This window comes from Esox lucius, chromosome 13 (assembly GCF_011004845.1).
Source record: "Esox lucius isolate fEsoLuc1 chromosome 13, fEsoLuc1.pri, whole genome shotgun sequence".
Taxonomy (NCBI): Eukaryota; Metazoa; Chordata; class Actinopteri; order Esociformes; family Esocidae; genus Esox; species Esox lucius.
The window spans coordinates 1346593-1360932 of record NC_047581.1 but is presented as its reverse complement, the minus strand read 5'-3'; the positions used below and the strand labels follow the sequence as shown (position 1 = coordinate 1360932).

The window sequence follows — 14340 nt, the reverse complement described above, 5'->3', positions numbered from 1 at the left end:
ATTCGGGAATCGGTTTTGTAATATCGGTTTCGCCGATTAACGGCGCCATCTTGTGGCCGTTTCGAGATTTCCGCCATTGCAGCCCGGGCGTCTGAGGAGATCAGTCAACAACAACTCCGTGCACAGGTAAAGTATATGTTCTACTTGGTTTGCTTTAATTAATCAACTTTATTTAACATAATAAGACATGCACAAATGAGATCTGAGACAAATTCCTGATATAGTTAATTTATGCAGCTTGTTTCTAAACAATTGAGACAAACTCATTGAGTCATGTAGTGTAATTCGTCATGTCCTGCCCCAATAAAGACGTAACTTTACATGAATTAAATAAAACAGACATGAATGAGTGCATGTTGAAAATAAAAGCGCTGAATTTAATTCTCTATCTGTTGTATTTGCTCACCATTAGTCTAGAAGAAAAAGTTTGTTCACATTGCATAGCAACTAACGGATGATCAGGAGGCTTAAGCACGGCCACTGAATTCAACTTTTGACAAGATTATCTTGTTTAAACACCCTAGATTATATTATCATTTACTACATAATTATTTCGCTAATACACATATAAATATAGCCTACCGCTTTGTGGAAATTAATTATTTATTATCTCCATGCGCGATCGCGGTTGATCAAGTTATAGTCAAACAGCACTTTGTCAGTTGGCATTTCATGATATAACGTTAGATTGAATGTGGATCATAAAATGCCAACTGACAAGTGCTGTTTAACTTTATATATAGTCTCGGAAAAAAAAGTTCGTTCATATTGCTCAGCACTTGAATGGGTTGATGATTAGGAAGCCTCAAGCACGGCCACTGCATGACATTTTTGACAAGATTATCTCGTAAACCCCCTAAATTCTATAATCATTTGATTTACTACATAACCATTATTTAGTTAATACAAATCTAAATAAATGCAGCTCTGTGGAAATTATTTATCTCAACACGCGATCGCGGTTGAGTAGGTTGAGAAAATGCAATCATGTATGCTGTTTTGTTTGTTACTTTCCTGACAATGTTATATATTCCAGCTAATATTATTCAATGAATTAAATTAAAATTACCCAGTGAATTATTCCTCACTCTTAAACCTATTAAATGGCATATAAACCTTCATTTATTTTCTCCATTTTAAAACATTAGACTTTTAACATTTATTTTGCCTATTGTTAACATTGTTGCTGATAATGCTTATACATCATATGTATAATTTAGATATAAATTATATAATGTAATATATTTTTTATTGTAACTTGAAGATTTAATTTAACATGAAAAACTGCTAACTTTCAGCACTTTTTTTAAGATGACTGAAAGGAGGAAAAATCTAAGTGAGGTATGGACTTACTTCACTCAGCCAATGGCAGGAGTAGCAGTTTGCAAAGAAAGCCAAATGAACGTAAGCATGGGGTCAAAATCTACAACAACAAAAAATACCTCCAACATGTGGAACCACTTAAAGATACATCACTCAACTATCTTTGAAGAGGCAAAGAAAAAAAGAGATGCTGAAGAGGCAAAGACATCCAGCCACATTCAAGCATCTCTTCCTATGATGTTTGAAAAGCAGACAAAGTGGAAGACTACTGATGTCCGCTCAAAAACACTGGACAGGATGATTACAGAAATGATAGCTACAGACAATCAGCCTTTCACCATGGTTCAAAATAAAGGCTTCCAGAGAGTCATGGCAACTGCAGAACCAAGATATACTCTGAAGAGTGAGAAGTTCTATCGCACAGAGATGTTCCCCAGTATTCACAACAGTATCGTTGAGAAGGTTAAAGCACTGCTTAAGCCTGATAACGCAGGTTATAACTTGGCTTTTACTACAGACTGCTGGTCCGGTACAACTGAATCCCTAATGAGCTTGACATGCCATTTCATTGATGATCAGTGGATTCACAGACAAGTAATTCTAAACACAAAAGCAATGATGGGATCACACACTGGAGAGTACATTAGCGAGATGTTTTTGGGCATGCTGGAAGAATGGGACATTGACAAAGATAGAGTGGTTCTTGTTCTCAGGGACAGTGGTGCTAACATTGTTAAAGGTATGAGAATTGCTGAACTGCCTGACATGAGCTGCAGTGCCCACATATTACAGCTAGTAATACAGCTAGTCAACTCACAAATAGCTGTCCAAAATATCCTGTCAGTGCTGAAAAGCTGTGCTACACATTTTAATCATTCAGTACTAGCTAAACAGCGTTTAGCAGTGATCCAGCAGGATCTTGGGCTACCTGCACATGCCATCATTCAGGCTGTCCCGACCCGATGGAATTCCACCCTGCACATGCTGGTCAGGATGCAAGAGCAGAGAAGAGCTCTGAACATATATGCCAGTGAGCATAGTGGGTTCACTAGCCTGAGTGCTGATCAGTGGAGTATTGTCAGCAATCTTATTGAGACCCTTTCTCCAGTGGAAGAGGTCACTCTTGCGATGAGCCACTATGAGAGTTCAGCATCATGCATCATTCCATCTGTCAAAGTTCTGAAGATGTTGCTTAGCAGTCAAGGTCCCTCCTCTCATGGGATTAAAACAATGAGACAGGAGATGCTGGAGAGTCTCACCCGACGGTTTGCAAAAGTGGAGGAGGTGAAATGTGCAGTCCTTGCCTGTCTTATGGATCCAAGGTACAAGGCACATGCCTTTTCATCGGACACCACACTGTTGAATGCAAAAGTTTGGCTTGAGGAGGAGACAGAAACCTTAGAGCAAGACAACAACGCACAAGGTGAAGGAACACAGTCAGATGATTCCAGCACAGTTTCAAAAAGGCCCCGTACAGAAGAAACCCAGAAGAAACTGATTGATGAGATGTATGATACTCTGCTTGGTGCTACTAGTTCTGAAGTTGGTGGGTCTAGCCTTGAAAGAGAGCTTCAGCAGTACCTTTCAGAATCAGTGATTGATAGGAGGATGGGCAAGCCACTTGAATGGTGGAAACAAAATGAGAAAAGGTTCCCCATTCTTGCTCGTCTGTCAAGAAAGTTCCTTTGCCCCCCACCGTCTTCGGTGCCCAGTGAACGAGTCTTCAGTGAAGTGGGAGCCATTTATGAAAACAAACGAAGCAGGCTTACAGGGCAGAATGCTGAAAGACTCTGTTTTCTACACTACAACCTAGTTCTGCTTAACTGGGAGTATTAAGTTACACTTCATTTTTGTGCTTTATTTTTTTATTTTTTTTACCTGTTTTTTTTTATTTTTTTACCTCAACAAAGCTTTTATTTTAAAACAAAGACACTTAGTAGCAGTGCACTTTTATTTTTTTGGACTCAGACCCCTCTTTATTTGTGTATAAATATAAAGGTTTTTTTGTATGCAAGGAGGGAGTTATTGTTATAAATAAAATGGTTTGTTCAGCTCATTTGTGTTGTAATGATTGTCAAAAACAGAAGTATAACAGTAAATAAATATCGGTTCTGCATATCGGTTATCGGGTACATAAACATGCAAATAATCGGTATCGGTATCGGTTATAAAAAAAAAAATCAATATCGGTCGATCACTAGTCTTATCTATTGTCCGTTATTCAGCATTAGTCAGAACTTGTGCATTGTGTTAAGTTTCTCATGCCCATATTCTATCAGTCCCCCCTTAACAATTAATCATTACATTGATAAAACTAGCAAAAACAAAAAGTACAATCCAATTCCTAATGAACTGAAAATGTCCAAACACTTCTGTTAAGTAAATAATAAAGAAAAACAATAAAAAGGATTATCTGGCCTATGAGGCTTTATTAATCCTTAAATGAAATAAAAATAAGATTCAATGGACATACATTGCCCTGACACATACTGTAACAATGTTTGGCATTGTAGTCATGGTGACCATTATGATCAATCTTTACCATACACATCAAGTCTCAGGCTATTGTCAGTCTAATCCAGGTCCAACAGAAACAGACCTAACATGACATATTAATGAAATGCATAATTCATTCCCAATAAATCCTTCATATAATGAAAGTCCCCCCTTGCCCATATCATGAGTCACGCATCAACATCATATTAACGACCCAATTTAACATGAATGTAACACAACACTCAACTCCAATGAATGTACTAGTGACAGTTCCTACCTTTGAAAAAAATATGGCACTATTAAACATATCAGGATAGCTGTCTTAATTATGCAACTTCACACAAAAAATCAAGTATCAATGACCAATGTTTGGGTAGTGATCATATCTAGTTCTCTAGCTGACTCTACCGTACATAATATCAAAACACAAGTCAGTTTAGGAAAACTATTGATTGTTAGGAATGAAGATTTCCATTAAATGCATTGTAGTTCAATTGGTTCAATTGTAGTTGAACGTGCAATATCAGTTAAACGTGCACAATCAGCTGTGATTTGGACCCAGCAAATTGACTGGTTGTCCTAACAAGTCAGTGTAGGTGTATAATGGAACAGTGAGTTTCCAACACTTCACTAATTCAGATTAACACCACAACAGTGTCTTCCACTGTGTTGGGACCATGTGACCTGTCCAGTCAACTGGCCCGTGGCACTCTGACCTGTAGTATGTGGAGTCCTTCAGCCAAGTGATCTGACCCTGCCATTGTTCTGCCATGTGTGTGGTCAGGAAGCTTTGAAACAGTTGAACATATTGCTTTTACTCACAAACTCAGTTGTCTGTGTCCAGTCGGTAATGTGTATCATCCGAAAAGGGGTTGTGATGTCCCGATCTGTTGAAGTATAACTGCAAAACAATGATTAGTGTGGTTTAACAGTCCATCTGACTTTCATCCACTGGGTATTGTTCCGTCAACTCCCAACAGTGAAGACAATAGATCAGTCCTGAACACTTGTGGATCTCAGAAGTTCCATCATGAGAGTGAAGCTTACACCCGATTAAGACAAGTTTCCATAATTGTCTATGTCAAATTTCCTTTTCCATCCAGAACTGGCTTGGTTGATGTTTGATTCCTTGTGCTATATTTATGCCCGATAACAACTAGCGGTGGAATAAGATTGTCAGACTTGACTTTGCTTAGCCTGATCAGAAATGGTTAGATCTATTCTATTCAACCATTAGAATGTTAGACCGTACATCAAACAAAACAATTGCCAAATTCACCAATTAAAAAACATCCTGTGAATGGAAGATGTGAAACATAACAGATGCCAATGCTCCGTTATAACTATGCAAACTGTTTTTTTTTCTTCTTCTTGTAGGTCCTCATAAGTACCAATTTAATTTGCCTTGAGCCCTAATCTCAACTCTTTCCAATCATAATCAATTATCATATTGTACATCCCCCCCGCCTTCACTTCATCAAGTGAATGGAAAGTGACACCATGAGTGAATGCAGAACAATGACAAATATGGCCACAGGAGGCGCATCCTGAACCCGCACCTGGCCATCATGTCAGGATTGACATGAAAAATAGAGAATTGGTAGTAGGGATGGATCTGGAATCCGTTCGATATGGATTTACATACTGAATATTCATCAAAACAAAGTGGAAATGTTAAAAAACACAAAAATTCACTAACACAGTCAAAGGCATCAATGTGCAACATGGTTGCTTTTGCGAAGGAATTATAAACCATATAACCTATTAAAAAAATGTATCGAACATAGCTAAACAGCTCTCAAATTTCACTGTACCTCAGTACCCTAGTGTATCTATGAAATCCTGTAGTTTCATGACACATGCCTAAAACATTTTTTGCCCTCTATGGGATAAGCTGCACAACTAAATTGTACTGAAAAACTCCAGCCCATGTTGCGGGGGTTTACCTGAAAATGAAAATACTATAACCTGTGTTCTTAGAAAAAGCTTTTTTGTATTCGTTTTTCTCATAGTATGATGATAACCCAGCAGATGAACCGATACTCTGGCTGGATGGTGATGCTGAGGAGGAGAATGTGTATCCTAATAGGGCCAACTAATGATGAGAAACGGCATTCGGCTCTGGCTGATACTGTACTGCTGGTCTGAAAGGCCTGGCGGTTCTAGTGTTAACTCTGTTACACTTGCATAAGTATTCAACCGCTGTGCAGTGAAAGCTTTCAGTTCATAAACATGTAAGAAATTGCCTTGACGAGGAGACAATTACTTTACTGTTGGCCTCCACCTGTGAACCATTAGAATTGTTGTCACATTTTCTGGATAAACCCTGCTGTTGAAGGAACATTGGTCAGGATGTCAAGGAAAATGAAGCCCTAAGACCATGTACAGAAGTTAGAGATGAAGTAATACAAATGCATTAGGAAAAGGATTATATTGAATATATATTGAAGTGTTTGGTGTTCACTATAGTTTAGTGCTCAAGCAATAAGGGGACTTTTGAGAGAAGCCAAAGAGAGGCCAACAGTCACTTTGAAGCGGCTACAGATTACAGTGGCTGTGAGTGGAGTAATGGTCACTCATATCAATAACTCTGCATAAAACTGGTCTGTAAAGGAGTATGGTTGAATAAATACCATTCCTACAGTGATTTACACTGGTGGCAGCATCATGTACTCTCATAAGCCAGGACTGGGTATCTTGTTAAAAATGAAGAATTGATGTAGGAAAATACAGAGAAATACTGCCACAGAACCTTCTGTCTGCTTTGGAGGAAATTCACCTTTTGGCAGGATCGCAAGCAAAAGGCCAAAGCAGCTTTGGAGTTGCTCAATAACAAAAATATATAGGTTCTACAGTGGTATTCAGAGTCTTTATGTCAATCATATTAAGAATCTGTGCCACTATTTGAAAATGGCGGTCCATTAGCATTGTCCAACCAACCTGAAGGACTTTGAGCAAATCAAAAAAAAAGTGGGCCAAAATTCCTCAAATACTGGTACATACCCATTATTAATGTGTAGACGTTGAACATATGTTTTTTTTTCTAAAACATATTTGCCAATATAAATCCATTCTCACCTTAAAATAATATTTTTGAGTGTCAGTGTTTCAGTATTTTTAGCACTTTTTAGTCTCATACACCCTGGTCTCGGTAACCAATAGATTCCCATACTACAGTACTTACATTCTCTCCATAGTAATCTGTGATATTCTGTAAAATACTGTATCAACACTGTGGCAATCTTTAAACATGTGTAGTGCTTGCTGTAGATATTTTGTATTATACTTAAAAAAAAAAAAGAAATAATACATCATAAACAATATCACAAATACAGAAAATGACTGTTAGTTTGCCTGTATGTCTGTCTTCTGGTCTGTTCATCTGTCTGGTCTGTATGTTTGTCCATCTTCTGGTCTGTATGTTTGTCCGTCTTCTGGTCTGTATGTTCGTCCGTCTGCCTGTCTCTCTGTCTGTCTGCCTGTTTGTCCATTTGTCTGTTCTGTCTTTCCATGTCTTCCAGTCTGAATCTGCCGTTACCATGTCCTGTGCCGATGGGAAATGGAACAAGCACGTGACCTGCGAACCGGTGGACTGTGGCCGTCCGGACAAGTACCACGTGCACCCTGCCAACTTTCACTTCTTTGAGGGCACCACATATGGCAAAAAGTGCACTTTCCAATGTCGAGAGCCAGCCCAGTTAGTAGGTCAGTAGAAAACATCTGAACACAAAATAATCAACTTAGCCTGGTCGCAGATCTGTTTCAACAATCAACATAGTTGTAAAGTAGATCTTTGTTTTTTTATTTGGTATTAAAGCATGAAAAACCCAGAAGTGCACTTTAAATACGTCTCGACTGCTGGTAAAGTCTATTGCTAATCTGTTTGTTATTGCACTCAGTTGTTAAAAAAAATCCCAGTAGCATATTCACATAATTTATTTTTTTGCCCTTAACAAAACATGCAAATTAATTATACATGGCTGCATTCTACTTTTAGTTTGCTTGAGAGAACCAAAGAGAGGCCAACAGTCACTGCTGTTTAATTTTTAAGAGGGGCCAACCATTTCTAACATCTAGAGTATGCAGTTGTACAAACAACATTCATTTCCATTTGTAATTTTATCCTCTAATAATCTAAAAATACAGAGTCATTTCTATAATGTATGGGATTAGTAATAATTTTATTCAAGCAATGGCTTAACTTGCCTAACTACACAAACAATTATTCTGTCCATTATACATTAAGTAGACGAAGAAACAATATTATGGTCCGGAAAAGGAGCTGCTCATGTGTGTGCATGTCTGTGAGGTTATGGGGAGGGAGAGCAGCTTCAAGCACGTTTGACATTTTTGCAAAACACGTGTATTATTACCAATACAACTTCCTTAGTGGCTAATAATAATCCTAATGTTTTACTATCAAAGGATTCTGATTAACACAGTCCATGTGATTGTGTGAGTACTTCCCTGGGAAAATTAGTGTGTTTAATAGAATGTAATAGTAGCAGCTGGTTCAAAGAGCACTTTGCCTCTGTCATTACTGACACCCGAATCAGCCATTGAGCTCTCGGCATTCTACACTGTATGTGTGAAATGAGAATGTCTGGTTTTCGATAACTTTCTTTGATTGCAGATAATGACATTAAATGATCAAATCATATTCATATCCAGGAAATTCCTTTTATCTATAACTGTATTAGTTTTGTCCGAGTACTTGGCACACTCTACTTTAATTGATTGGTTATGGCTTCCAATGTGTGGCCCCAAAATAGGTTATGGAGAACTTTTATCATAATGTGTCATATCACTAATATGCTTTTTTTTAAGGGTTAGTTCTGGACCTTTACCTATCCCAAATAATAAGATATACATGTCTAATTCTAAGGGAGTGCAGCAAATGTGTAGTTGCTAACTAGCGTTAACGCACTGATCGGACAGTTGGCTTTAGCTTATTTGTAGTTGTAGTTCCCTCATGTTAAACAGTAAATCACAAAAATGGTATCAAATAATTCACCTGACTTTGGGAAAGTACTGTAGATACATGGCCAATTAAAGGGCCTTATTGCCAAAATTCCCATAAAACAGGTAAAGTTGTTCACACCAGGCAGAGCAGCTTAAAATCAGTAGCTAGTAGTAAATGTAAAGATGTGACACACAGAAAGAGATAGTTAGGTCCGGAAATAATTGGACCCTGACAAGTTTTTTTATTTTGGCTGTTTACCAAAATATATTGAAGTTACATTTGCATAATGATTATGCTTAAAGAGCAGTCGCTCTGCTTTAATTTGAGAGTATTTACTTACAAATTGGAGGAAGAGTTTAGGAATTACAGCTCTTTAATATGTAGCCCCCTTTTTTTACAAGGGACTAAAAGTAATTGGACAATTGACTGTTTCATGGACAGGTGTGTGCTATTCCTTCGTTATTTCTTCATCAGTTAAGCAGTTAAAAGTTCTGGAGTTGATTTCCTGTGTGGCATTCGCATTTGGAAGCTGTTGCTGTGAACCCACCACATGCAGTCACACAATCTATCAGAGATAGTGGAAACATTAGGTGTGGCCAAATCAACAGTTTCGTACATTCTGAGAATAAACAAACACACTGGTGAGCTCTGCAATACAAAAAGGCCTGGACGTCCACGGAAGACACAGATGATCGTAGGATCCTTTCCATGGTAAAGAAAAACCCCTCTACAACATTTACAACAAGTGAAGAGCAAATACAGAGGGTTCACCACAAGGTGCAAAACATTCATAAGCCTCAAGAATAAAAAGGCCAGATTAGATTTAGGTCAGATTAAAAAACATCTAAAAAAGCCAGCCCAGTTCTGGATCAGCATTCTTTGGACAGATGAAACTAAGATCCACTTGTACCAGAATGATGGGAAGAAAAAAGTATGGAGAAGGCTTGGAACGCCTCATGATCCAAAACATACCATATCATCTATAAAACACGGTGGAGCCAGTGTGATGGAATGGGCATGCATGGCTTCCAATGGCACTGGGTCACTATTGTTTATTGATGATGTGCCAGAAGCAGCCGGATGAATCCTGAAGTGTATTGGGATATATTGTCTGCTCAGATTCAGCCAAATTCATCAGTGTTGATTGGACGGTTTGATTGAACCCAGGAGTTTTTTAAGGCAAAGAAGTAGAATATTCTGCAATGGCCGAGTCAATCACCTTATCTCCACCTGATCAAGTGTGCATTTTACTTGCTGAAGACAAAACTTAAGGCAGAAAGACCCACGAACAAACAACTGAAGACAGCTGCAGTAAATGCCTGGCGTAGCATTACAAAGGAGGAAACCCAGCATTTGATGATGTCCATGCATTCCAAACTTCAAGCAGTCATTGCCTGGAAAGGATTCTCAACAAAGTATTCAAAATGAATTTTAATTATGATTGTGTTAATTTGTCCAATTACATTAGAGCCCCTGAAATAAGGAGACTGTATGTGAAAATGGTTGCAATTCCAAAATGATTCATATGACAATTTTGTTCATCCCTTTGAATTAAAGTCTGCACTTCAATTGCATGTCGGTTGTTTCATTTGAAATCCATTGTGGTGGCGTAGAGATTCAAAATTATGAAAATTGTGTCAGTGTCCAAATATTATTGGATCTAACTGTATATGTTTTGTAGGCTATATAGTAAATACATAACAGATTTCACAGAGGCCGTTAAAGATGGCAAGACAGTACTAACTTATATGGGACCATGCTTAAGACAATCTTATACATCAATATCCCAAAAGTAAAGAGAGTAAACCAATCCTCTCTCACGCGTTGTCATCCTCCCCCTCGCTCCTCTATTTTTCTCTCACTGTGCCTATGGGACGGCTGTGACTGTTTGCAGGCTCCAACAATGTGTTGACATGTATGGAGGATGGGATGTGGTCTTTCCCCGAGGCTCTGTGTGAGCTGCGTTGTCCGGCCCCTCCCACGGCCCCTAACGCAGTACTGCAGACCAAGCGCTGTAACGCCACCGGTCTCAAGGTGGGATCCCTCTGCAAGTACAAGTGTAAGCCGGGTTACCAAGTCCCAAGCACAGACAAGCTCAAAAGGTGAGAAATATCTAAAACCCTACAGTCTGACCTTCACATTGTCCGTTATCTGGATCTCAGAACTTTCTTAGAGTTAGTCTGTTAACTGACCCTAGGTCATTTTGAAATGTTTACCGCTAGTAGTTATGAATTTGGGGAGAGAAATCTGATCCTAGATCTGTTGCTAGGACATTCTCGCCCAAAATCTTTTGTTTAAGTTATCTGAAGATGTTTAACTATGTGGCGAAGGCTTCTCCATTTTTATGTGGACTAACGTCTTTTGCAGGCTGTGTTGCCTGTGCAAACATGGCATGTGCTCAACACCTTCTCAGGTTGTGCTCTGTGTCTTTTCTGCTAACCGCTGCATAGCTTTCTGTTCACTCCAAGCTGTATGTCTCCCCTGTCCCAACTTTTCCCTAGTCTGGTGTCTGTCCCCAGACGAGCTTTCAAGCTCCAATGCACAGAGGATGGCAGCTGGCAGGAAGGTGTGTGTGAGCCAGTGACGTGCCAAGCGCCACCGCCCATCTTCCATGGCGCGTACCAGTGCACTAATGGCTTTAGGTTCAACAGCGATTGCTGGATCAACTGCAATGGCGCTAACCACACGGTGAGACAGCTGCACAGTCCATGCAAGCAGGTCTGTCTCTCTTTCTCTCTTTTCTTTTTTTCTTGTTTGTTGTCATTGTCGTTGTTTCCTGTTTCCTCCTCGCTCCCATTCTGTATGTGTTGTCGTTTGCCACTGTGCTTTGTCCATCTGAAATTTTACATTTCTAGTAATCATGTTGTTTGCCTCATTGTATTTTACTAATTGTTTCCACCATTATGAATTAGATACGAATGTACCAAAACAACCTAAACTATTGCATCCCCAGTATTGTGGATATTAATGTTTTTAGTGATACTGCTTTTGTACATATGTGTTTGCACATTGACTTAGTGTAGTTTTAAAAATAAATTACAGATTTGTTCAAAAATATACAGAGGAACATATCGTCAAAAGAATAAATAAACACCTTGTGGTGTGAGCGACGGGAGATGGAGTTGTCAGCAATGACTCTCAAATTGAATCCTGTATCATTTCTAGTTGGTTCCATAGAAATGGAGGAGTTGCTTGGGTTCTGTCGGTCGACATTATGTTTGAGAACATTTGTACACTGTTGATGAAGATGAACATAAATCACTTGATATTAATAATTCATATACTGAGGTATACCGCATGCTAACACAAAATTGCTCATAGGATATACATCTGTTTTGAACACCTTTGAGTACCTCACCCTGCGAGTTTAATGTTTAAGAAGTTGCAGAACTAACACGTTTGTTGGGGTCAATTCAATCATATCCAAAGTCTGGTATTTTGGAAAAAGAGCAGCAGTTCTTTTTCCCATACACAAATAATGTCATAGAAAAGTCTTCAGTATTATATAAAAATGTATGCCTAATAACATGGCAACCAGCTTTTCGAATGCTATTACTTTGCTATTACATTTCAGGTATAGAAGTTTGTGTGACAATGATGAATATGTTAAATCAGTTGTTCACAAACTACTGTATGGTACCACATACCACTGCTGCTACACGGCACTCCCTTTTCAGAGATGTAAAGCAGTGTGAAAAGTTTGAGAACCACTGTTTTAAGTCATGAAGACAGCATAAACATTACAATGGCAGGTCTGAATGAATTGCAGCCTTAGACTAGCCATCCATACAGAATAATGTCCATACACTTGACATCCTTTGACTTTGGTTATATGGACTGCCCTCTTCAATTTACACCACAGATTTTCACTTGAGTTTAAAGTAAGGTGACTAAGATGACAATTGCAAAAGGTTGATTTTGTGGCCAATTAATAATTTATTTCTTAATTTTAATGTGTGATTGAAGCTATGGGAAACATTTGCTTACTCTCTTTGGCAACCATGCTTTTGGCCACAATAACATTGTACTTGAGTAAAGGTAATAGTGCCACTGATCTTAAGGATCCCTGGACAAGTGGAAGCAGAACTGCTTGTTAACATCAAAGACCACCACCATATTTTACAGTATGTATGCAGTTCTTTTCAACTCATGCATTCTAATTTCATTGCCAAATATCACCACTGTCCAAAATATGGATTTGGCTGTAAACAAAAAAGGAATGTTTTCCTTATATTATGACAAATCTGTACTTAAAGTATAAAGGTGTCTGAGAGAAGTGAAGTGTCTGAAGCACTGTAGATGAGTTGACATTTCGCCAGTGTTTTGAGTCGCTCTGATCGATAGTGTGGCCGTTTTTCAGGATCCCACTAGCAACGTGATCAGATGCAGGAAAGATGGGAATTGGACAGGCACCTTCCATATTTGTCCTCAGTTAACAGGCCAGTGTCCTCTACCTCATAACCTCAGTCCCAGCATACGCCTAAGATGTAGAAAAGGACACAACATAGGTCTGTATCCAGTTCAAAGGGTAAATTACAAAGAATATTACAACAGCCTGAGCTTTCTCGAATACTTGATATTCAAAATAAGATTTTTTTTTATTCATGTAAATACAAATTTACATTTTTTTACTAGAGCTAGCAATATGTTTTAGCGCATCACAATGCATGCTATACTTTAAAATCATCCCATAATGACAAAGTGATCACAAATTCCTGTTTGAAACTTTTTGGATAATGAACCCACTGTAATTTCTTCTGATTGAGTTCTTCTCTATCTATCGATGGTCCACAGGGGAGGAGTGTGAATTGACATGTAAAGACAGAAACAATAATGTGGTCATCCTACCCGACAACATGAATGCAGAGGCAGTGATGAAGGATCACTGGAGGAACCCTCTAAAAGTTAAGGTGTGTTTCTCTACATTGACTGCATATTGATTTCAGTTGAACTATTGGTTTACCTTAGGGATTGGTACTTGGTCCGCTTTGGTTCTCTCTGTGCAGTCACTTTCTTGACATGTGTCTACATTTTATTATAGCCTCTATTGATACATGGAGACTGTATAGCTCTATAGGAATGTTGGGCAACTTGGGCCAACAACAACAACAAGTTGCAAGCAGCACTAGCAAGAGCACAAGCATTATATAGTGAATTTATCCCCCTCTAAAAACAGTTATGAGGGTTATTTCTATAGCGGTCTTTATAACCATAGCAGACTTTATAACTGTGACAGTCTTCATTACATGGTTCTGCTGCCCTTTGTTGGCAACAGCTTAAAAGGTATTAAAGCCCCAATTATTTGTATACAACACAGTGTGTTCATTTAAAATGTTTGAATCATTTACTTCCTTAAGCCTTCTTTGGCCATTGAATTCCTCAGTCTGGTAGTGTGTGCATTAAGTAACATACAGTATACTACCGTTCAAAGGTTTGGTGTCAAATAGAAATGTCCTTGTTTTTGAAAGAAAAGCATTTTTTGGTCCATTAAAATAACATAAAATTGACAGAAATACAGGATAGACATTATTGCTGTTGTAAATGACTATTGTAACTGG

At 38.4% G+C, this 14340-nt stretch overlaps 1 protein-coding gene across 2 annotated transcripts in view; it reads left to right on the top strand.

Moving 5' to 3' along the window:
• pappab (pregnancy-associated plasma protein A, pappalysin 1b) overlaps positions 1-14340 on the top strand; it is a 222641-nt gene that overhangs the window by 163352 nt on the left and 44949 nt on the right. Inside the window, exons 15-19 of one of the 2 annotated variants that reach the window (XM_029124699.2) lie at positions 7341-7524; positions 10677-10884; positions 11284-11470; positions 13143-13290; positions 13577-13692. In XM_029124699.2, the coding sequence (XP_028980532.2) occupies positions 7341-7524; positions 10677-10884; positions 11284-11470; positions 13143-13290; positions 13577-13692 (843 nt within the window). Of the gene's footprint in view, positions 1-7340; positions 7525-10676; positions 10885-11283; positions 12907-13142; positions 13291-13576; positions 13693-14340 lie in introns of those variants that run through there. The other variant, XR_003782799.2, reaches the window with a different exon arrangement.